We start from the raw sequence: 24,497 nt of genomic DNA, 5'->3' as shown, positions 1-24,497 counted from the left end.
CACTGGTTTTGAGGAGAGATCTGACAGATGAAGACAACCTGCAGAGATTCATTGTGAGAAGCAAAACCTCGTCTCTGGAATTTTGTTCCTAGTACACAGGACTGTGGTATTGTTGTTTGTATTACAGTAGTGGCTCCTGTCCCATTTAATGCCAGGGCCCTGTGGTGCCAGGTACTGTGTAAAACCTCCATGACGTACCTAAGACTATTTGTGACACCCTCCCACGGCGTAGTCAGAACCCATGGCTCCCATAGCTCGTTACCACCATGAGAGTGGATCGTTCATGCATGAGGACTGGCATTCATTTAAAGGCAGGATCCATCTCCAGGTTGAGACCTAAATGTAGATGTCTCCACATCTGCTAGGTGTCTGGCCTCCCACTATGGTCAGTCAAGATTCAGGGGCTCCGTTCAGTTTTTTAAACATAGATGCTGACCTGGATCTTGCAGGTCCTCAGTCAGGCCTATTAGCTACATGTGGAAGTCTCAGGCCTCCAAGTATGTTCTAAATGAAGCTAGATGCCTGTGCTTAAGGGCTGAAAGGGACTGTCACCTTCATTAGGAAAATCTAAAGTTCTGTGAGATGAATCTCACCCAAAATTGGTCCATCTAGATGGTTGCCCAGCCTTCTCGGAGTGGAATTACTCCTTGAAGTGAGAGCCAGAATTTTCCCAGGACTTTGTCCAGCTTGTAACTTGTTCCTGTAAGACTTCTTTTGGCCCTTAGCCTTATTCTGAGACCTAAAGTAATATTAAGATCTTCAGATCTTAATTGATTATTAAGATCTTCAGATGACATGAATTGGCTAAGTTTCAGTGAATTAGTTTTTATTTACTATCTTCCTGGCTGTAACTGGGTTTCTGCTTCACGATGGTTTGATTTGATTTGGCTGTAGGGAATTTATACTCAGAAGCGGACAGACCCCAAAAAAGTCAAGGAAGAGGTGGTGGATTTTGCACGTTTCAAGTGGCCTTTACTGTTTTCTCGATTTTACGAAGCCTTCAAGTTCTCAGGTGAGTCAGTAGAACACATCCATGGGGTGAAGGCAGCAACAAAGGAAGGAGAGTTAGAGACTTTTTATACGTGGGGAGATTTCATGGACCTTGTAGCTGGTCTTTTTTGGATGACTTATTTCTTTGGTGCATCCTGGTTAGGAATGGCTCAAGCTATGAATCTGCCACTATTTTTCTTACTTAAGATAACTCTAATTTTTTTGGCCTTTGCATCCTCATTTGATAGGTACATATCTTCTGCATCTTAAGACTCTTCATGTACTGACTGTATGTCTTGTCTTGTCTTCAATCCAGGGCCAAGCCTGCCTAAAAATGATGTTATTGTAGCTGTCAACTGGACAGGGGTGTACTTTGTGGATGAACAGGAGCAGGTTCTCTTAGAGCTCTCTTTCCCAGAGATCACAGCTGTGTCAAGCAGCAGGTAAGGAGGAACAGGCTTTTCTGGTGATCTCACCTTAAAACAGTCATTTGCCAGGCTTTGCCTCTCTGTCTGTTGATGCTGTTATCTTTCTGCTTTGTGTCTCCTGTGAAAATGTATCCTAGAGGGGGAAAGCTGCAAGGGCAGAGTTTCACCCTGGCCACCATTAAAGGCGACGAATACACTTTCACCTCCAACAATGCAGAGGACATCCGGGACCTTGTGGTGACCTTCCTTGAAGGACTAAGGAAAAGATCCAAGTACGTGGTCACTCTCCAAGACAACCCAAACCCTGGTAAGTAAATGGTCCAGCCCAGTGGCAAACAGGTAGACAGATTAATTACTCCAAAGGGATTTTGGGGAAAAAAAAAATCTAATGGTTGTCTTTCCTTCAGTGGGAGAAGAATCTGGTTTCCTCAGCTTCCTCAAAGGAGACCTCATAGTTCTAGACCAGGATACAGGAGAACATGTGATGAACTCAGGCTGGGCTAATGGGTTCAACGAACGGACCAAGCAGAGAGGGGATTTCCCGACAGATTCGGTTTATGTCTTGCCTACAGTCACCATGCCTCCCCTGGAGATTGTGGTAAGCTGTCTTAGCTTGTCCCTTAGTGTCTTAGGGATAACACAACTCGTTACGATAGAAAGCCCAAGGAAGTCAAAAGCCTTCCCAAACTGCTTGGATTAATCTTATTCACTCACCACTAGTCTTTTAATTTTGCATCTGTTTCCTCCCTCTAGATACATCAAGATCTGTTTATCTCAAATTTATCTGTTAACAGAGACCTATCTATCCCACAGGCACTGGTCACGATGACCCCTGACCAACGACAAGATGTTATCAGAACCTCCCAGCTGGCAATTTCAGACAGTGAAGAAAGGGTGAAGCCGTATACCTTGGAGGAATTTTCCTATGATTATTTCAGGTGATTTTTTTTAACCATCTCCAAAAAATGTAGGAGGTAGCAGTCCATCCCCTGATAGTTTAGAATAAGGGACATACGTAATTTTGTGGTTACTAGAAAAGACTTTAAATATCGTGTTGCATGACTTCATACTCCTGCAGCTTCCAGTTTGTTATGTGGCATTTTAGCTATACGTTTTCTGTAGACAAGATTTTATGAAGGATGTCTTCAGACTGACTCAGATGTAGTGGGGTAAAATTTGATGTTATACAGGAGGCTGGGCTTAAATGTCTGATATTCCTCTCCTGTGATCCCATACACAGCATCAGACTGTATATGCAGAAGGTGAGTGAGGTGAGAAAGTTTTCATCTCAGCTCTGAAGATTTAAGTGTACTCCACTGCTGAATACAGCTTGCCAAAATTCCCACTCCCATTCTGTTAGTGGGAATTAGTCTGATGAGGAAGACCAAATCCTGTGGGATGTCTTCTCCTCACTAGGCTTGTTCTGTTGGGCAATACTCTTTCACCATTGCTGCCCACATCTCTGTCCATCCATCTCCATCATCCTTCCTCTTGTGTTTGGAAGCTTTTAGGGGGAAGAGAAAGTTGTTCCGGTGCCAGTACTTGGGGGGGGGGGGGGGGGGATGCATAAGGGACATTTTTGAGCCCAAGGAAAATACACATGGATATCTTTGGCCAGGATCAGACCTGGATATTTGCTAAACTATGAATTCCCATTTAGTGCAACAGTTCATTAACCAGGTGCAGTGAGCATCCCTTGCAGGTGAGGCTCTGGCCACATCCATTGCCTTTTATCCCTGTAACCACCTTTTCTTTTGCTTTGCTTTTGTCACCAGGCCACCACCCAAGCACACCCTGAGCCGGGTCATGATTACCAAGAGCCGTGGAAAGGACAAGCTGTGGTGTTACACCCGCGAGCCCATCAAACAGCCGTTGCTGAAGAAGATCCTGGGTAGCGAGGAGCTGTCTCAGGAAGCCTGTATGGCCTTCATTGATATCCTTCCACTGCCTGGGGGAGCTCTGGGACAACAGATGTGGCAGGAAAAAGGCTGAGAAGGCTGTTTAGGGGCAAGAAAAAAAGCCCACAGAAAAGCTTGTGTTCCCTCTAATGGGCTTTGATTGTGTGACACAGGCTTGGAGATGCGTCTGCTGTAAAGGGTGCAGCCCTCTTCAGTGGGGATGCAAACCAGTCCACATGGCCTTGGGGACAGGGTTTGATGCTTGAATTTCCCCTACTTGGCAGAAAACACATAGCATGGGAGAGACAACCTGAGTGCAAACATAGATCCAACTTGTGGAAGTAACTTATTTTTTGATGGGGCTTGACTCTAGGATCCAAATTTTACAATTTTCATAGTTTTATTATTAGAATCCTGTTACTGGTGCTACCACTATTGCTACTACTACTGATTTCCTCCTAATAGCAAATAACAATAGGAGGAGAAATTAAAAGGATTGGCCTAAAAAAAAAGAAGACATTTTTAATTTTTTCCTGCCCCTTTCCCCGTGTCACAACATATCAGTTCAGAAAACTGTGACCTGTTCTTATGTAGAATAGTTACAATACAGCATGACAGTGAAGGCCCTGATGTTGTTTGGTTTACGTTACTGCAGCTCCACTGGTGTCTTCAGACCTCTGCCTAATGACAACAGGTGTAAATCCAGCCCTTTGCAGTGGCAGCTCCATGTGCAATCAGATAATTTAGTAATGACAGAGCTTTCCTAGGCCTGTATATCCCAACCCCAAAGCAATCCTTTCCGATCTGAGAAAGTTAAATGGTGCATGATAAAGGGCTCACTGGAAAGTCTCCTCAAATAATGTTAAAGTCTTTAACATATACTGTGCCCTCTCCACCCAAATGCAGGCACTTCTGTAGTCATGTGTAGGAACTCTTTAAACACATCATCAACCAACCAAATGGCTTCCCCATGCCTCCCGGTTAGCTGATCCTTGACTCCTGCCTCCTACCTGTGCTGAAGTATATGGGTGACTACCCATCCAAAAGGACTCGCTCAGTCAATGAGCTGACAGACCAAATATTTGAAGGTGCCTTGAAAGCTGAGCCCCTGAAGGATGAAATCTACTGCCAGACCCTCAAGCAGCTCACAGACAACCACATCAAGTAAGGGTCATTCATTCTCCTTGGCCTAAATGCAGCAGCTTCTGTTAGTAAAGCAGTCCTTCCTGGACGTGGGGTGCTGAGGAGCAGGGAGACACTGGCATCTTCCATATAGTTTCCTCAGCACATTGCTGCTGGGGCGGTATTTATAATCTCTAGCTGGTAGAGCCATCTCTCTTGTGTTGTCCATTTGTAACAGACTGGCATTTGAACCCACCGAGCATGCTTAGATTTTAACGTCCCAACCAGCTCTCCATGGATCAGATGAGCCTTGTGTCCAGCAGAGTCTCAGGACTATCCTCCATCCCTGTGCTGACAAATCCCTAATCTAACCAGTTCGCCTCTGTCTGGAGCTGACATTCCCACCTGGATGGGTGTTAAAAGGCCCATTTATATTTGGCACCACCTGGCTGCACTGCAGCCCTTCCCATCCCTCGAGTGCACAGCCTGAGCATCCCATTTTCCACCTCCTCTCTAGCCCATCATTTTGTACCTCCTACCAGTCAGCGTCTCCTTTCTCAGCATTGACAACACACCAAAGCACATGGCCATGTCCATGCAGTGAATGATTTTTTTTTCCTCCTGGGGTCTCTTCTCACTTAGGTACAGTGAAGAGAAAGGCTGGGAGCTCTTGTGGTTGTGTACTGGCCTTTTTCCTCCAAGTAACATTCTCCTGCCCCATGTCCAGAGGTTTCTGCAGTCCCGGAAGCATCACCCCTTGGCAGCAGACTGCATCCAGAGACTCCAGAAAGCGCTGAGGTATGGCACCAAAAGACCTACCTAGTCCTGCCCATGTCACAGCGGCCACACGTGTATGAGAGACTATGAGCAGGAGATGTTTCAGTGGTTGGGGGTGGAGGAACACTGAAAGGTTGCGCCATCTCTCTGCGTTCAGCCAATCAGAACTGAAGGGATATGAGGTGGAGGACGTTGGCTGACGGTGTGACGCTTGTCATCTCCTGTTTTGCAGGAATGGATCCAGGAAGTACCCACCCCATCTCGTAGAAGTAGAAGCAATTCAGCACAAAACCACCCAAATTTTCCACAAAGTTTACTTCCCTGATGACACCGATGAGGTAAAAGGAGAAGAAGGAAGTTTTTAGTTCCTGTCAAGATTGGTCAATTTTCTTACTAAGAGCACAAAACAGGCTAATATTCATTCTGATTCAGAACAAAATCAGCCTTCCCAGAAGGCTCTGGACCAGTGTAGTGTCAGCAGTGCCCATCCTTTTCTACCCTGACCAGCCAAGAACTAAGAACACCTAACTTTTAGATGAGGAAAATCTCTTGCATTATCTAGGTAGCCCTGGATAAGCCAGCACAGAATATAGCATCCCAAAGCACAATTGTATGGAAGCAACCTTGCTGAACCTCTGCGAACGTCCTTTCCCATGCCCAGAGTCACTATACACAAAGTGACTGATTTCATCGGAGGTGGGTGCCTAAATCCCTGAACACATCTGAGCCTAGGGTTCCTCAAAGAGAGCACAGAGTGAAAATTAACCTTGAAGTAGCAGAAGTGAGGCTCTTCCTTTCTTTGTAGGCATTTGAAGTGGAGTCCAGTACAAAAGCCAAGGATTTCTGCCAGAACATCTCCAACAGGCTGCTCCTAAAGTCCTCTGAGGGTTTCAGCCTCTTCGTCAAAATCTCCGACAAGGTGAGTGACCTACACAGAGGTGGAGGTGGCCCTGAGGCACTGCATGGCACTTCCAGAGTGTGCAGACTGGCAGAGCCAGGGCTCTCTGATGTCTCACGGGTGAGGTATATTTCTCTGCAAGCAGTGTGGCCTTTCTAAGTCAGATCCCACCTGCTATAGCTCGAATCTGCAGTCCTGCAGCTGTGGCTTTCAGCAGTCATCCAAAAGGTCTTAAAACAGGAGCGTGAGTCACCCTAGTCAGTCGGAGGTAGATCTTGGTGCAGATCACGCAAATCTGTTTAGGCAAGAGTGCCAGATGCATCCTGCTCTTACTGACTGTAGCCCCACAGGAGGGCAGTGATGACAAGAGGTGCCAAGAATAGCCAAGCAAAGCTCTCCTAGTTTCAGTGGATGGCATTAGTACCTGATGCTGCTACTGTAACAGCCCGCTGTGTCCGTGCTGACCTAGAGATCCAACAAGCACCTCTCTGTGTGCAGGATCTCACATAGTAATTGCAGCCCATTGCATTCCTGGGGTGATCCTGAGTGATGCAAGAGGCAGATTTATTTCCGAAGGGCTCACTGTGTTGTATATTAGTTGAATGTTACGGAAATTCTCTGTAAGGTCCATAACAGAGCACAGTGGGACTGCCAGATGCAGCAGCCAAGTCAACGTGGCCCCCATCAGGTAGCTGTCCCTGTGATGTTGCATTGATTCTGGGCAAAGGAGATAGGGACCATCAGGAAGAAGTAGAAAAGGCAAGTTGTTGCTGAGATGGGTTTATAAAGATGGACTAAGTTAGAAAAACAAGTATACTTAGAGCTTCCTAGGGTAATTGGAAGAAAACAATAAACATAGTCATCATGAAGGGAAGTGACTTGCTCTGGTTAAACTGGAAGCTGTAATAAGGAATAACGGATGAAATTAGACACAGGACCTGTAGGAAGAATGAGGTGTTGGAGGTGGCTTTCTCATGTTGTTGGTTTTTAACACATCAGCCTAACGGGGACAAAACAGTGAGCAATACCTACAGGAGATAGGGCAAGAGCCAGCCCTGCCAGAGCCTCTCACTGCATGATCGGCCTTCCTAACCATGCGCTGTGCCCCCAGGTCATCAGTGTGCCCGAGGGAGATTTCTTCTTCGACTTTGTCAGGCACCTGACAGACTGGATAAAGAAAGCAAGACCAGCAAAAGATGGTAATAGTGACTTTTCTCTGTTGTGAGTCAGACACAGCCCTGCCCTGATCCCCACTAGAACCCTCTAGCCCTTTCAAACAAGGCTGGCAGCATGGCTGTGTTTGTGACAGGCCTGGGGACATCACATGGGAGATGATCTGCCCAGGAGCTGCAAGACCTCTGCTGCCAAATGAAGCCAGGCACTCCTCCCATTTTATTAAGGCTTTGCAAAGGAAAGGTGTGCTTTTCTCTGCAAGGCCCAGGCACACTAGAGGTTTTGAGCTCCTCTTGCAGCTTTGCCAGCCCCCCTGTCCCTGCAGGCTGTGACGAGCACAGGCCACCACTTGCTTGCCGGGACGTCAGTTGCCACCTGATACTCCCAGCATTGTTCACACGTGGCTGCTCACCCCTTCCTGTGCACAGGTATAGTGCCTTCCCTCACCTACCAAGTGTTCTTCATGAAAAAGCTGTGGACCAACACGACACCTGGAAAGGACTCCATGGCAGATTCGATCTTCCACTATTACCAGGTACTCTGCGAACCTGCAACATCAGTGGAGACTTATGAGGAACTAGGAATGGTATGGAAAGATTTACTTCATCTGTGGACCTGCCTTAAGTAGCGCATTGTCAAGGGCACCGTTGGTGTGCATGGCAAGGAGCAACCTTCATGCTTTTTAGAGCAATCTACTCAGGTGGCGTTTGGGCCAGATGTTCTTGGGCGAGTAGCAAGAAGTGGGAGAGAGTGTGTCCTGCTGGTAGATTCAGCAGAGAGGCCGAATTCAGAAGCATCCTGAAGGTTTTCAGCTCCTCCGTTCTTGGAGATGAGTTGTGACACTCCCGCTGGACTGTCAGCAGCCAGACAAGAAGTTGCAGAGCTTCTACCCTTGTTTCTTCTGGGATGAAAGAGATACCTTTCTATCCCAAAGCTTGCTCACACACACACACACACACACACACACACACACACACACACACTCCCCGTTGAGTTCTTATCTGGATAAAACCATTATCCTAATGCGATGGTACCTCTTAATGCTTTGCTAGTCACTTGTATTTTCAGAATAATGGGAGTATGTATGTAGTAATGGGAGAATACATTTAAATACTTGCAAAACACACAGAAAAGGCTATTCAATTCCAAGTGGCCGTCACTGGAGGTGCATTTTCTGGAAAAAGGGAACGTAACTGAGACTGTAGGTTCACTCCCTCCTGATAGTTCTGCCTAGCACAGGGACCACCCTGTGCCATGTAAGAGGAGACTGTTTTAGAGCAGAGGGGACCTCTAAGCATGTAGTCTGGTCGCAGCTGAGCAGCTGCTTATGTGCTAAGCACACTTAGCGCGACTGCTAGGAGGGTTGAGCCTCATAGCTAGGGACTGGCAAACTCCCTGGACTCCATTTAACATCCCCAGCCCCTCCTTCCCTCCATACAGATTTTCCATGAGAAGGAGGGACTTGGGTAGTCATAGAGACCCTGTGGGTGGGTTGGTGTATGTTGCACATCAGGCTATAGAAGAAAAATAAAACAGTTAGTAAGCAGATGCATGTGTTGGCACAGAATGGTGCTTCCTTTCTCTCTGGGGAGGCAGGGATGTCTCTGAGGATGAGGGTCTGTGGTTATCCCCCTCTATCTGTCAATGGTTCTGTCGCCCATGCAGGAGTTACCAAAGTACCTGCGTGGCTACCACAAGTGTACGCGAGAGGAGGTCCTGCAGCTGGCAGCTCTCATCTACCGGGTGAAGTTTGAGGATGACAAGTCCTATTTCCCCAGCATCCCCAAGCTCCTGAAGGAGCTGGTGCCTCAGGACCTTATCCGGCAGCTCTCTCCAGATGACTGGAAAAGGGTAAACAGCAGTCGTAGTGGCATGCCAGGCCTGGCTGGGGGAAGCCCAGCATCTCAGATGACTTGTATGACACCCAGCTTCGAAGTGGGGCTGCCCAATGAGTGACCAGTGCTCCCTCTGGACCCTTAGCAGAGCCAAAGCCTCCCCAACAGCATGGGAGGAGGAACCTGTACATGCTGTTACATTGTTGTGGGTTATAGTTGTGCTGCTTGCTGGGACTTGAGCTCTCCCACGTGCCTAACCAGCAAATTATTGACTTCTCTGGACTGAGGGTCCTTTAGCCCCTTCTCCTGCTTAAATTGGAGGACTGAACCTTATAATCCTTATAACTGAGTTGCTTGCACAACTAATCTAAGAGCAGGACCTAGCTTGGTTTCATCCCTGCTCCAGTAACCAGTCAGCATTTTTGTGATACATTCTTTGGAGCAGAAACTAGATCCCACATCTCTCCTTCCAGACAGCTTCTCCAGCCACTGACTCCTGCCTTGGCCCAATTAATATTTATTTGTCCCAAGAAACTTGCCACCTGAAAACACTCTATAGCCTAGGAATTAGTGCAGCGGGAAGAACTGAACCTGTTTTCTGTATCCTGGGCAGTGCTAAGCACTGTGAAGGAGATACTGGGGTTAGCAACTATTCCCTCCTTTTGCAATGATGTGGCTAGTGAGGCCTTTTACCTCGTGGAAGGCTCATGGTGGAGACTAAGTACTTAGTTAAGCATACATTTCCCTGGACCTTCTTATATCACCCTCTCTCATCTGTATATCATTGTGGCTAGGCTAGTCAGTTCCCTGCTCACCACCCAGCCTCCCACTGAGCCCAGACACCCACCCTGAGGCTGAATGTCCCCTAAACCGTGCTAAAGGTGACTGTCTCCAGGGCTCAGTGCTTTGATACCAGACACTCCTGTACAGGGCTGAGTAGATGAGACCTGACTCCTAGGCACACAGAAAGAACTTGCAGAGCTTTACCCCCACAGCTAACTTCTCATCAGCAAATGCTCGTGGTTGATGCCCCTCTAGCACTGGTGGGCAGATAGACACCTGATGTGTTTCTGCAGTTTATTAGTGAACATCCAGGGGAAGGCATGGTAGTTTCTTTTTAAACAGCCAAGTTACTCTGAAGCACTTACGTTTTCCGGGAGGACAAACCATCTTTTTGGGATGATGCTCTTTCCCTGCAAGCATCACCGGTCGTACATCGTGCAAACTCTCCAGCTTGGCTGTGTTCTCTGTTGCAGTCCATCGTGGCATACTACAATAAGCACGCGGGCAAAACAAGAGAAGAAGCCAAGCTTGCCTTCCTAAAGATTATCTTCAAGTGGCCTACGTTTGGATCAGCATTCTTTGAAGTGAAGGTACCAACCTTACTTGTGGTTTCCCTGACAGCTTTGAGCCAAGGACAGGAGCCCCATATCATGGAGGGGGCTCCAGGTATACAGGGTTTTCCTAGGGGTCTGGGCCAGTCTGGGAGTCACCCTGGTGAAGCAGGGAAAGAGTGTGAGACCATTCCTCAGTAAAAGACCAACAGACCCATTTACTGCCATCCTGCTTTGCACAGACTAAGGTATTTTAGAGCATCAACATGTCTCAGTTATACTGGGTCTGCCCTTGCAGCACTTTCTCTTTTGCTGAGGCGTGGGGAAAATGTGCTTTTTCAAGGGACAGCTCTGCACAATCCAAGAGCCAAACTCAGAACAGCCACCACCTCAGACTCCCATCAAAGGCAATGATGGCCAGTAGTCACGAAGTCTGTTCAGGTGCCTTGGGCACCGCATTCCAGTGCCTGGAAACATCTCGCTCAAATTGCTGATCATTTCCTTGAACTTATGCTCCCTGTTTGCTGTCCACGTCCGTCTTAGATGGCGTAGGGGATCTGAACATACGCTGAGATTTTTTTCACCAAAAGTGACCAAGAAATCTGTAGCAGGACCAGGAATTGAGTCCCTGTCCCATGGGCCCTAGCTCACCAGTCAGACAAACTGGAGAGTCTGCTATGCTGACAGAGGGCTGGGAGAAGGGATTACCTGAAAACAAACTGAACAAAACTGAATGCAAAGATCAGCAGAGCAAAGAGCAGTGTACACTTGGCCTGGAGGTCCACAGCAGGAGGCACAAGGAGGAGCAGAACACTGAATAGAGGGATTGGAGGGAAAAGGAGATGTTTGGCATCTGCCAACCCATCCCTGCTCTTCCTTTCCAATGGCAGAACAGCTTCTCATTTGGGAGACCATCAAGAGGAGCAAGGAATTGAATGCTGCCAGTAGCCCACCCCCTGATTATTGTGCATGTAGGAGATCTGTACTTAACTAGACAGCTGTGAATATTGCTGATATCTTAATGGGCTCTATGCCTGTCTTTAAACTGCTGGATAGCAGTTAATGGGCCACTGAATGCTGGCAGGAGAAGACAGGGATTGAGGAAGTAAAGAGGAGTCTGATTTTGCATGATGCTTCCCATAATTGCTTCATCTCATTTCCCACAGCAAACTACAGAGCCAAATTATCCAGAGATCCTTCTAATTGCCATCAACAAGCATGGAGTCAGCCTCATTGATCCCAAAAACAAGGTAAGCCGGACTGAGGTCTTCACTAGATGCTCCCCAGTCACCCCCACAACCTCTTGCAGAGGTCATCCCACAGGGTATGTTGTTCAGAGCTACAGACATTCTCATTAAGCCTAGTTACAAAGGCTGGATAGCCAGAAAAGTTTCAGGAGGCAGAGGTTTATTATTTTACAGAGCCATCCCAGCCCTTTTTAACAGGAGAGGGGTTGGGAGAACCAACTGTAAGGGCCGGGTTGCTGGAGAGTACACACAGTCCTGAATCCTTTCACAGACATTATGACTGGAGCTGATGAGCTCCTACTAGGTACTTCTGTCAGCCACATGGTCTTTCTTGTACAGCTGCCGTCCACAAGTGCTGGTGGATCCAGAGTCTCACACCTCACTCTGCCTATCCCATGAGGCAGTGGTGCAGACCCATCTCAGTAGACAGCCTTAGCCTGCTTTGATGGCAAACAGACATAGATATGAGCACACCCCATACCCCCTCATGAAAGTTCAAGCTCTCGTGTGTTGAGTGTCAGTCTTTTGTTCCCTCCAGGATATTCTCATTACTCACCCCTTCACAAAGATTTCCAACTGGAGCAGTGGCAACACGTACTTCCATATAACCATTGGCAACCTGGTGAGGGGAAGCAAGCTGCTCTGTGAGACGTCCCTGGTAAGGAACAGTCAAGATTATTGGGCATAGGGCAACAGAAACTGGAAAGGATGGGCAGAGAACTGCAGAGCAGATTTTCTGCACTGTGCACGTAAGAAAAGCTCTCCCCGGTTGGACCAAGTCCTGACTTTGGTAGGCCAAAATTAGATGTCTAGGGAAGAGTGTAAGTATTACAGTATATAATGACACTTCCTCATTACACTCTCCCTGCTTTCAGCAAACTGTGTCTCAGGGCTTTCCTGGGCCAAAAGGGGTCTCTTAGAGTAAGCCTGAAGGGTTTTTTGTTTCTGGATTTCAGCACTGTGCTGTTGTTATCTCTAGAACATCTGTTTGTAGGGGGTGGGTCAGACTTTGGGTCAAATCTGGAAGAAGTTCAGCATTCGGAGGAAAGCAGCCTGCTTCTAGACAGGCTAGTTTCAAAGGGAAACAGTCTCTAGTTAAAATTGCTATGAGACAAAAGAGCTGAGGATGGATTGGGGCAGGTCAGGCTTTTCAATGTGCATGGCAGTTCAGTAGTCTCCCAAGAGGGGAGGATATCTGTTGAATACCTAAGGCCTCACCTCTCCCTCCCATTTATGTCTGCAGTGCTTTGCCACAGCAGAGTGCTCGTCACAGACAAGCCCTGCAGCTGCCTGCAGGGCAGTAGCACTGGACTAGCCTGCTACATACGCACTATGACTCTGCTCAGTGGATAAGGGCTCCAGTTGGGTCCATCATCCAACTCAGGAGTGAGTCTGAGGTGCTCGGGGTGTTACCATTCCAGCAGCATGGGACACTGCTCCCTGTTCTCGAGTGGAAAGCCTGTTAAAGCAGACACGGGCTCAGGAGGGCTCTTGAGCCCTTTTACCAAGCTCCACCACCCAGCTCGTCCCTAGCATCAGTCAAAGCAAGGAAGTTCACCTTGGTCATCAGCCTCTTTTCTACAGCAGATGAAGCTCCGCTGAGTCCACTGCCAGCCAATGTCAGATCCTCAACATCCTGCATCCCTTCCCACCCTCACCTCTCCTGCTTAGACTGCCTTAAGCCCAAAGCAGGGAAGATAAAATTTCCTGATGGCTTAATTATTATTAATATGGGGCATTCAAGATGTTGCTGGCCATTTAAAAATCCAGTCCTCTTCCAAAGCTCCCTGTGTTCTTCGCCTCAAAAGCATCTTGAGATAGTGAGTTCCTCCATCTCATACGGCATGAGAAAATTGTATTTGGCCCTTGAGCTTGATGGCAGGGTCATGTCACCCAAGGAGTATGGTGGAATAGGGTCAAAAAGACCTGAAAACTTGCAAGTTAACAACTGGTAGCCTGTGCATTCAGGAGGCATGAGCTAGAGACCATAAGTTTTGCTATAAAGGCAGGTAACATCTTCTCCCTCCTCACCAGGGCTACAAGATGGATGATCTTTTGACCTCATACATCAGCCAGATGCTAACAGCCATGAGCAAACAGAGGAGTGCAAAGGGTAGCAAGTGAACTGCAAGAAGCCACTGGCAGGTGGCCATGGGGCTGATTCACCAGCTAAGGCTTGTGGGATACCCATGCAGTTGGGGAAGAACCTTTTCCTCCCAGATGTGGAAGATGAGCCGAACACCATCCGGGAGTTCACTGGACTCTGACCTTGAGGGCTCAAGTACCACCTCCCCTTCCAGCGAAGATGACTATCTCTGACCTCCCATCCTCCTTCCCCACCCTGTACCTCGACTCCATCTTAAACCTCAAAGATTTCCACGTGACACCACTGCTCTCAGACATAGACTGAGCAAAGAGACTCTTGGCAGGATATTTGCCTGAAATCAAATGGTTGACATTGCAAAGGTTCTGGGAAGAAGAGGGGAGTGTGTGCGTGTACGTGTGTGTGTGATGTGCGTGTGACTTTTTGTTTTGTTTTGTCTTGTGTTTTTTTTTTAAATAAAGAGAGAGCTATCGGGGTGCTAGCAGCTTTTGGAGAGGTTATGGGCATTTCAGGTTGGAGGAGAAGTGACAGAGCCCCAGACTATGCTGGAAAGAGATCCAGTGAACACTGCAGCTCTTGTATTTGACATTACAGAAGAATACATTGTGTTCTTCAGAAGAACAGAAAGAAAAAGCTGGCTGGAAGGAGTGCATTTAAACTAGGAATCAGAATAAACAAACCACTGATCGAACAGACTAGAATACTAAAGTGCTGTCTGTGCAATGCTGGAATTATTTAAAGAACAAATTTTAAAAGTTTCTTTTCTTCCTCTATTTATTTTTTAAAATATTAAAAAAAAAAAAATCCTGTATTTCATGCCAGTATCTGGATGCTGACTCGAGGCTGAGGGCGACCTGCAGGACTGTCTCTCGCCCAAGGACTCCTGCAGAGCCATGACTGCCAGAGGCTGAATGTATGCAAAGCACATCTTTCCCAACTCATGGGCTCAAGTGGAAGTGAAGCTGGGAAGATGAAATCTCTCCTCTTTCCCCTTCTTTCCAGACCAATTAGTCCTGGGACAATCTTTACCACAAGCTTCAACATGTATGTAGGAGTTCTGAAGTCCCCATGCTCGGAAGACTGTGGCCAAGCCCATGTCGTGTGGGAAGTGCTCTGATCCAGAGACTTCACCATCAGGGTTGGAAACAACTAATGAATTTGTTGTGCTTTTGTGTGTGTTGTTCTATGAGATAGCTCTTTGCTGGTCCCAGCTGAAGCCTAAACCACTAACAGTGAGGTCAGGCCCTTGATTTCAGTAGGCTTTTCTCCATCTTTGGCTGGCTGTGTTAATCTGCTGGCTGGTTGTCCAGTCCTCTACCTGGCGAACAAGCCTGCATCAGAGCAGAGATGGGGCCTGCCAGGCGAGATGAAGCTAAAGCTATGATGTGACTGGGGAGATGTAGGGGAAGGAGCGCAGGGTACGTCTCAGAAACCCAGATCCTCAAAAGAGCATGCGCCAGGGAATGTGGCTTCAGGGAGGATGAGAAATGTCCACCAAGGCTTGGTGCCAGTGTCCCTAATGTTGAGCAGCTCTCAGCAGGTGTGGGAGAGCTCTTTTGATGCCATGAACTGGGCTAGGCTCGACTGCTTTCATAAAAGTCAGTACTGCCAGGTGTTGTGTGCTGTCCTATCGCACTCCAGTGGTCCTCACCTTGGCACTGAGCTGTTTCTTGCTCGTCTCCTGGTTTGCTCAGTCACAAACAGGCCATTTGCGTAACCTCACCGTGGACAGAGAGCCATGAGGGGGACTCGGTTCCCAAACGCAAAGGCACACCAGGCAGCATTAGCATCTGCCTGCCAGAGCGCAAGGGTAGCAGCATCTGACTGGGACACAACAGCGACTCTGGACCTTAGCTGTCCCACCACAACAAATGAGATGCTGTGCAGAGACATCCACAAGCCAGCAGGGCTGCCAGGTCCCCTTCCTCTACCTTCCCCCTGCCCAAATTGTTGTGGTGAGGGGAGTATGGTTACATTGGCCAAGACCTCACAGGAGAGATGAGCTGCCCCCCCACCACCCATCTCTGACACTACTCTCCCCTCTCCAGATAAAATGGTCAAGCTGTCCCAGGGATCTCACCCTGCTACACATGCTCACATCATCCACCACTACCACAGCCTCCTTTAGTCTCCAGGCATTCCTGCCTCCCACAGCATACTCAGTATGATGCAGTGTAGCAATGTTTTCAAGCGCTGTCTTGGGCCAGCTTTTCCCACCACCTTCCTCCCTCCACTCACAGCTCTTCCGGCCTCCCATGCACCCCACCACACTCCAAACCGTCGGGGTTTCAGAGGGTGCTGGGACTCTGTGTTCGTGTGCCTGTGTGTCATACCGTCTGTGTATTAGTGTCTGCTGGCCTGTTTATATTCATACCAAACGATGTAACATGAAAGCATATGTCCAAGTGAAATACTCTAATTAAAAAGCATAAAGTGGCTTGTGGGAGGCTGTTCTGCAATGCTCACTTGTGTTAGTGACTCCACGGGGAGGGGTGGGCTCAGGAATTTGAGGTCCTCAACGGGAAGAGGATTTCTCCTTGCAGAATGGAACTCCTGGTAAAAGTAGCCAGTGATAGGGAGCAAATTATCAGAGCATTTGGACTGGAAATGAAGTGATGTATTATTTTGTTGGGTAGAAACTACTGGAGATGGGGGAGTTGCCATTGCTCATGCTGTGAGGCAAGGGCTGGGTACTCTGTGATGATCGATTTTGAGCTCAGTCCCTGGATGTAGGAAGTACTGGGTGAAAAGTTTGCGTGTGGGAACACACATTTAGAGTTGCTAGATCCTGCTACCTAAGAAGCAACAAAAATAGTAGCTTTGCCAGAGAAGGCAACTGAGAATGGGGGAGGTGAGCATGGCGAGAGCTATCACAGCCAAATAGCAGCTAGACACGTGGACGAAGGCGCATGGTGGTGGACTTTTCCTAATAGGTGTTAAAAGCAAAGGCCTGTTTCATTCAGGTCTCTCCCCTAGGCTGTGGGAGCCACGGTGCACTCCACATACTCTCCTGTTTCCTATTTTTGCTGCCCAAGGGCCTTCACATGAGTGGTACCAACAAAATCTACAAACCTGCAGAGGACATGGGGCATGGGGAGGAAGTTAACACCGTCATCTCCCTATGCATCATAAATGCTTCCCCGTGCTCTACACCAATCTGCCAACCCTTTCACCCTTTTCCAAAGGAGACTGCTGCCTTCTTTGCATTTCTAGCCCCTGATGGTAAAAAGAACTTTATGTCCATATGCGAGTTTTAGCTCAGTGATAAACACTCCAAAATTGCCAACTCACAAAGGTTTGAGCTCTCTACAGCTCCGCTCAGCACAGTTAACTCTGAAACCTAATGCTTCCCTATCAGAATTCACTTGCAATAGGTTTATTTGGCAGAAACACACAGATGCATGAGGCTTACGCATGCCAAATGGCTATGGTCTGGTTCAAGTAAAGACTAATTTTTTTCTTCCCCTTTCCCAGTGTGCTGGAATGAGAACAAAACATGGTAGGAGAGTTAAAATGTATTTAAAACAGCATTGCAGGTTACAAAAAATGTCTTCTTACTATCTGTTCAAGTAGAAGTTTATGGCTTAAACCTGAGAGATGCTCACATCTCCCTTGCAGAACAGGGCAGAGTTGTGCGTAGACCCCCTTCCCCGTGTGTGCCAACAGCCACTGGGAGTAAGGAAAATCAGAATAAATGCCCGGATGCAGAGCAGGTATGAAGATCTTCCCAAGGGAAAAGCAAACAGGACACTTGGTGGGACCAGGTCACACGGAGCACAAACCTCCTGAAGAAAGATGCTGTGCTCCTGGTTATAGTCCCAGTGGTCACATCTCCAAGGCATGAAAACATCCTTCAGCACCTTTGGAAAGAAATGCCCTCACTCGCAACCGAGAAGGAGAAGGCACTATCCCAGTAGGGCTAATGGTAGGCTTCCCCTGCCTGTGTTATGTACAGGTGCAAACCCTGATAAAACAGGCAGCAGCACTCGACCATCATGGTGGGGCTGGGGCACATTCAGGGCTGGAGGGGACCTGCCAGTAGGGAGGGAGTGTGCGGAGCACAGGAAGCCAGTCTGACTGGAGAAATACTGGCAACCAAGGACAAGCAGGACTGGAGGACGCTCAGATGTTTGCAGTGTGTGCAAAATAAAGATGCACAGAAGGTTAACATGTAGCAGGAGGGCTGTCAGGATTGTTGCCCTGTGGGACACCAATGCTCTGAGAGGGAAAAGGTGGTTCTCATGTGGCTGCTGCTAAGGGGTTTTAACTATGACACCTTGTCATAGTACCCAGCTTCTTGATGGCTACAACCCCACCTGTGTTCCTCTACACCCTGGGAGATCCCTGCCAGGCATAGGATTACAAGGAAAGCAGCAGGAAAACAAGACAGGACCAGCAAGGGCGGTGCTCCTCTCCATTAGGGTCACAGAGGCAAATGGCTCCTCTTCACCAGGCATTTCTGGACCCATCCCCTGGCCAGCTCCTCTCCCCCCGATGCCTTTGCCTGCATTTTGGTGTCCTGCATCTCCCACCCCTGTGCGATGGCTGATGGCAGGTTGACATTTCCACTGCAGGAAGGGGCATCGGGGAGGCTCTGCTCTCCAGTAGTCAGTGAAATAGCAGGTCTCTGTCTCCTTCCTGCCTCTGTCAGGCCACGACTGCAGGCATGTCACTGAGCTCTGGAAAAGGGGACACACAGTGAGCTATGGAAACGCTTGCAGCTGTTCTGCCAGCAGCCATGAGCAGAGTCAGGTCAAAAACGCACGCAGCTCAGGCCAGGTCACTTTGGATGACAGCTCCTCTGCTATGGGCAGGCTGCCATCTGAGCCATTAGCCTGAAAAGCTGGAGCATGGTGGTGTCCCAGACAGATTCACCCTGCCTCATAGACCTCGGTGCCTCTGGGCTCCCTTTTCACAGAACTGCAAAGCAATGCAGGTTGGAGGAGACATCTGGAAGTATCTGGTCCGAATTTTGCTTGAAGCAGGGCCAATTAGATCAGACTGCTCAGGGCTTTGTCCAAGAGAGCTTTGAATATCTCCAGGGATGGATATTCCCTACCTGTCTGAGTCCCTGTTCAAGTGTTTGACCACCTTCATGGGGAAGACTTCTTTTTTCCCCCTTTTTACCTAGTTAGAATTTTCCCATGTTACAACTTGCACCGTTTTCTCTCATCTGTTCATTTTTGCATCTCCAAGAAGAGTCTAGCTCCATCTCCTCTATACCCTCCCATTAGGTGGCTGCAGAGAGCAATGAGATCCCCCTTGGCCTTGTCCTCTCCTGCTGCACAATCTCAGCTCTTAGCCTCTTGTACATCCCCTGCTCCAGCCCCGACCAACTCGGTGGCTCCGCTGGGCTCACTCCTGTCACCATCTGCCCGGTACTGGGGAGCCCAAACTGGATGCAGTGCCCAGCTGTGGCTTAACCATCGCTGAAGAGAAGGGAGAAATTCCTTCCCTGGCCCTGCCAGCCGCACTTTTGCTTAGACAGTCCAGAATGTGGCTGGCCTTCACCACCACAAGTGTATGCTGCTGACTCACAGCCACCTCATCCTCCAGAACCTTGGCATTCTTTCCTGCAGAGCTGCTCCCTTGCAGAGACAGCCCCACAGAGGATGAGGTTGCTGGTTCCCGTTGCCCCACTCACCTGTCCTGAACTTGTTGTAGGTGCCACTCTCCAGCACTGTGCCACCGTCTTGGGTGCAACAGGAGAAACTCCGCTCTCGCCACCTGCACAGGGCAAAACATCTGAGTCAGGCCATTGCTTGATGTGGGTTCCCCTCACAGCTCCTTGGCACTCTTCTCACTCATCTACTTTGTCAGAGCAGGAACTGCCCTCATATTTTTGGGATTTGTTCAAATCCCTACTGTGAAAGGACCCAGGTCCATGACTGTGATGGCTAAGTGTCCACACCGCACATGTACAACAGTATTTTGAAGGCTACTTTGTACTAAGCCCTGTTTTCTAATAGAGATGTAGGTGTTCGGAAGCCCCAGATTTGTTCACAGCCAGTGGCTTCTAAGCAGGCAGGGAAATTTTAAAATTCTGATTTTGATGCATTTGTAAATCTGAAAAACAAGACCACCCACAGGTCTTAGGCACTTCACTCCTTAGGTGAGCTAGGAGTGCCCTTGATGCAATGTCAACCAAGAAAAAGTTATTTGGCTGGATCAGAAATGTCTGCAGGGCCTTGAGAAACGTACACGCTGCCTCTCCTTTCCTCAGAGAGCTTCCCATGACAGCACAGTATGATGTGGTGAGCAGGATGGGGCAGTGGCTGAGCAGAAGCCAGAAGATGAGCACGGGAAGGTCCGGCAGTGGTGGTGATTCGTAGCAGGGAGGGAAGGTGATTGCAACCACACTGCAACCTGAAGCCATGAAGGAAGATCAAAGCCACTGAAGCAGGACCTGGGGACAGACTGCTCAGAGCAGGGTGAGAGGGCAAGGGAGGGAAAGAGCAACTCAGCCTTGCAAAGGGAATAGCCTAGGTGCCCAGCAAACTTGCCTGTACAGCTATCAGTTCACCATCTGGTTGTATCGTGACCTGTTTATCTCTCCATCCTCCCAGAGAAAAAATAGAGCTGCTGCCCTTTTCCACGCCAAAGCAAAGCAGTCTGTCTCGTCCAGCTCTGTGTTGACACAGAGCCTGTCTTGTGAACCTGTTTTCCAACATGTAAAATGGAAGCAATGTCTTTGACAGAATAGGAGAAAAATAAATTCTAGTTTTTGTGAGATGCTCAGACTTTCCATTTGCATCTGGGAGGATGGATTTCCTCAGCAGCTCTGACATAGGCAGACAGAGAGACATGTGGTGTTCAAACGTTAACAATGAGAGCTTTCCTCCTAAGTAAATCCAGTGCAACAGTGTCCATATAGTAAGAATAGAAAAGTCAGCTCTTCCTTCAGTCCATCAGCTTTGATAACTGGTTTTGGCTGCTAACCAGAACCCACCAGGTCTCTACTGAAATATTGGGGTGGATGACGCCTGAGTTGCGAAAGGAAAAGAAAAAATAAGAACAAACAGGAGAAGTGGAGGGATCTTTGGAGCCTTACAGGGCTTTCTCCTAATTCCTGAAGCGAAAGGAGATATCCTCAGCAGCACATTTAACCTTTCAGATCACCTGAAAGCATCCCTCCAGCCCTCCACTTGGGGCAACAGACCAGGTTAGAACAGCCATTAGCAACTCAGCATTTACCAGTGCAGAGCAAAGATGAGTGAGATGAGGAGCGCAGAAGTCACATCTGTTAGGATCCACATGATGTTGTACTGCTGTGGAGTCTGCAAGAGAACAACAGAGAACGTGTCCAGCACCAAGGATCTACCACAGTCTGAACTGAACTGAAAAAAGCTACTAAAGCTCCCTCTTGCTGCTTGACTATGGTAATTCAGCTGTCTGGTGTGTATGTGCAGCAACATCCTTCAGGTGTTTAAATGGCATTGGTTGCCATTTCAAAGCGGCCGCCAGCCTGCATGGGCTGGTGTCAAATCAGAATAGGGTTGCCATGAATAATGAAAACAAGGACCTCTTGTTTGTATAGGCAGGCCCTGTAGTTATTTCTTCTTCCCTCCAAGGTTAAAATCAACTGGTGGCAGCTGGCTTTCCCTTGCAAAACTGTCCTTCAGTGAACACCACAGAAGACTGGGGTAGCTCCTGCTTTAAGCCTAAAAGCATCTGAAGATTCACCCTCAGATTGGACCTCCACTCACCCTCAGAATGGGCTTAAAATCCACAGTTTTTACTCTCCTGGATGGGAAAAAAGGAAGCATTGTAAAATCCTCTTCATGAGCGTGAAACCAGTTATACAAAGTATAACCTGGTCCCCCCGTCTTTGCAGGGACCCTGGTGGGACCAATGACCCAGGTGCCCCTTAGCCCTTCAGGTTGTCCATGAAGGAGTGGAGAATATACAAATCAGGTGAAAAAATCCTCCCAGCAAGGCAAGGTTGTTTCTATGATTGTTTCCCTTGGCCTTGAGGCTCCAACCAAACTTGAGAAGGGACACTGGAGCCTCAGAACGTGGGGAACCTCTGAGATCAATGAGATGCTTCAAAACCTTGGAAATGGAAATTCTCACACAGCAGCCACATGTGGCCTCAGAGGCCTCTTCCTTTCTCCCCACAAAAGTTTCAATGTGACTTCTTTTCCCTCATCTCGCAGCCTAAGTCTCTAGGTCCTACCAAACAGGATGCTTCTCCTTTGACCGAGAGGAAAAAGGAGACAGGGTAGTAATTCCTGGAGTGGCTCACAAGAGCCAGGTAAGCTAGAGTTCAACTTAAACCCTTCTCCGTCTAGTAGGGCATCATCTGCTTTATTCATGCACAAACTGACCCACGGTCTCCAAACGTAACCATGAACATCCCACCCCTATTTCGTACCCCTGGGAATAAAGGAGGATTTTTGCTTACCATGAGGAAGAGTGGCTGGCTGAGGTTCTTCAGCATGTGGACAGCATTGGTAGTCACAGACTGAGCCCCAGAGCACCATGCCAAGGAGAAGAGCCAGGGCTCATTGACCACATAGAGGTTGGTGGTAATATTCGCCTCAGCGTATTTCCTTTAAAAGAACAAGAGTCATTTACCTTTATTACGAAAAGAAAGGAGGTTAGTAATTCCTTTGGGCTGAATCAAGGGAAATGACAACTCTCTGTAGGGAAGACTTGTCTTAGGAATCAGATAAGAAAGAGATAAGAATGCCAACTAGCCGATAATTAACCTTTAATGATTAGCCAATACAGAATACCTGGTCATCTGGAGACAATTGCAATTAATAGATACATCTAAAAAGTCAAAAAGTTGCTTATCCCTCTGCCAAGCGAACCACTGTAATGATGTGTTTGTAATTTCCTAACAGTGTGTTTGAACCTACCTCAAAGCTGGCTGCTCGCCGCTATTACATTTGCAACATCAACTGATTATTTGTCAAACCCTTACAAGCTATTGAACCTTAATATGAAGTGAGACCATTCTCTGTATATTGCTAAAGAAATGTCATCAGTATCAGCTTTTGCAAACCTACCTAGGATTTACTCTAGATGGATCTACCTAGAATGTGACATTCTGGAAAAATTATCATTAAGAGAACATCAACTTCGTTTTCATCCAAAGTAATATACTTTTGCATTCTTTTTTTCTTTCTTTTCTTTTTATTAGATTTAAATCCTCTTGCACATGGGAAAGAGCAAAAACCCTATTTTAAAAAGGAGAGCGAGACAGGCAAGATAGTTTTTTTTCATGAAAGAGAACGATTTGGGAAATTACTTTAATAACTGTGAATTTATTCGGTGGAGAGCTGACATTTTCAGTGTATCACAAGCAACAGAGCAGTAGTAGCAACAGAGACAAGAACTCCAAAACACCAGCTACAAGAGGGTGATGGTTTCTCACCAAAGCATTACACATTCACACTGATGTTTAGGGAGGAGCCACAGGAGGTCAAAGAGTTCTTTGTTCTCCATGGTTAAGTACTTGCTGGTATGGGGGATGATTTGTCCGACCTTGGCTTCAGTGCAAGACAAGGAATTGGGACACTTGGAGTCTTCTATCCAGAAGATCCTTAGATCCTGGTAGAGTAATTAACAAAATGTGCCCTTAGCTGGGGGGGGGGGGGGGGGCGGGGGGAGGGTTGCAATTACATCTGTCACCTCTTGGCCACACATAGGTTCAATAGTAAGAGCAAGCTAGAGTCCTTCACCTCCAAAAAGCTTTTAGAATAGTTCTTCCTAAAATGTTATAGATCCTGGAGCCGGGCACTGGAGGGAGACATTACCACACATAAGGCAAGTATACTCCAGACACAGTCCAACGACTGTACTTGAGGCTGAAAGTGCAACCTACCGGATATCTTCACTGGACATTTCGGTGTAGGCCAGATTGAGTTTGACAATATTGTTCATTAATAGGTCTTCAACTGGGGCCTTACTGCCCATTGTCTGCTGAAACCCAGGAGCAACAGACTGAACAAAGGACCTCATATCATTCTCCAGCCATAGGACCTGCAGGCAACAAGAGCACCCAGTGAATTCACAATAGAGTTACTAATATACCCTGCCCTTTACAACTCTGCTAAGGATAACGTCTTGCAGGGCTCGGTCAGGTCTATCAAATGTCTTGATGATCAAAACATATTTGGACCCAGGGTTAAAACTTGCAAGTCACTTTCATCAAGAAATAAGTATTCACTGTTCCTTGCTTATCAGCTTGAAATCAATGAGTACATGTTTTACACAGCCACAAAAAAGATGCAGGGTTTCTGTGAGAAAAGGCGTCTTTGTTTCATGGGAAATGCAGCAGAGAATAGTTAAAGACCCTGGCTCCCAGGATGGGAGAAGAGATCCTTAATGGACACAGATCAGTACAATTCCCCTGACATCAGCTGATATATATACTCATCCACGAAAATTTATCATCCATCGCAAGCAGGGAGTTGCCTGGGGAAGGAAAAAGGTAACGGGAGGCCTCCAGCTCCAGGTATTCTAATTTAAGACAGGAGCTTCCACTGTAATATGCAAAATAAGGATGGGTGGCAGAGAGCAGACTCCCACATATTATATTGATGAAAGGATGCAGTTTGAGGGCAAAGGCATCAGCTGGTATACACTGGCCAGTTTCCCTGGACTGCTGCAGGGTTACACTATTTTGTATCTGCAGAGGAATTGATACTAGGAATATATTACAAATGATGCCTTTTAAAAGA

At 47.6% G+C, this 24,497-nt stretch overlaps 2 protein-coding genes across 17 annotated transcripts in view; one reads left to right on the top strand and one right to left on the bottom strand.

The window, feature by feature from the left end:
- Positions 1 to 16,252, top strand: part of MYO7A (myosin VIIA) — a 109,433-nt gene extending 93,181 nt beyond the window's left edge. For all 8 annotated transcript variants that reach the window (XM_068930697.1, XM_068930692.1, XM_068930694.1 and 5 more), the window contains 17 exons: positions 895 to 1,012; positions 1,307 to 1,433; positions 1,556 to 1,725; positions 1,826 to 2,016; positions 2,232 to 2,356; positions 3,194 to 3,351; positions 4,327 to 4,480; positions 5,081 to 5,236; positions 5,448 to 5,553; positions 6,021 to 6,134; positions 7,225 to 7,312; positions 7,715 to 7,821; positions 8,952 to 9,137; positions 10,378 to 10,494; positions 11,622 to 11,705; positions 12,241 to 12,360; positions 13,737 to 16,252. In XM_068930697.1, the coding sequence (XP_068786798.1) occupies positions 895 to 1,012; positions 1,307 to 1,433; positions 1,556 to 1,725; positions 1,826 to 2,016; positions 2,232 to 2,356; positions 3,194 to 3,351; positions 4,327 to 4,480; positions 5,081 to 5,236; positions 5,448 to 5,553; positions 6,021 to 6,134; positions 7,225 to 7,312; positions 7,715 to 7,821; positions 8,952 to 9,137; positions 10,378 to 10,494; positions 11,622 to 11,705; positions 12,241 to 12,360; positions 13,737 to 13,826 (2,211 nt within the window). In that variant the 3' untranslated portion in view covers positions 13,827 to 16,252. The remainder of the gene's footprint in view (positions 1 to 894; positions 1,013 to 1,306; positions 1,434 to 1,555; positions 1,726 to 1,825; positions 2,017 to 2,231; positions 2,357 to 3,193; positions 3,352 to 4,326; positions 4,481 to 5,080; positions 5,237 to 5,447; positions 5,554 to 6,020; positions 6,135 to 7,224; positions 7,313 to 7,714; positions 7,822 to 8,951; positions 9,138 to 10,377; positions 10,495 to 11,621; positions 11,706 to 12,240; positions 12,361 to 13,736) is intronic.
- Positions 16,253 to 17,305: 1,053 nt separating this feature from the next.
- Positions 17,306 to 24,497, bottom strand: part of GDPD4 (glycerophosphodiester phosphodiesterase domain containing 4) — a 51,398-nt gene continuing 44,206 nt past the window's right edge. For all 9 annotated transcript variants that reach the window (XM_009688294.2, XM_009688291.2, XM_009688293.2 and 6 more), the window contains 5 exons: positions 23,639 to 23,796; positions 22,211 to 22,358; positions 21,001 to 21,083; positions 19,451 to 19,533; positions 17,306 to 18,485 (listed from right to left, as the gene is read on the bottom strand). In XM_009688294.2, the coding sequence (XP_009686589.1) occupies positions 18,454 to 18,485; positions 19,451 to 19,533; positions 21,001 to 21,083; positions 22,211 to 22,358; positions 23,639 to 23,796 (504 nt within the window). In that variant the 3' untranslated portion in view covers positions 17,306 to 18,453. The remainder of the gene's footprint in view (positions 18,486 to 19,450; positions 19,534 to 21,000; positions 21,084 to 22,210; positions 22,359 to 23,638; positions 23,797 to 24,497) is intronic.

This window comes from Struthio camelus, chromosome 1 (assembly GCF_040807025.1).
Source record: "Struthio camelus isolate bStrCam1 chromosome 1, bStrCam1.hap1, whole genome shotgun sequence".
Classification (NCBI taxonomy): Eukaryota; Metazoa; Chordata; class Aves; order Struthioniformes; family Struthionidae; genus Struthio; species Struthio camelus.
Note: the sequence above shows the minus strand (reverse complement) of the source record. Positions and strands in the feature narration are given on the sequence as shown.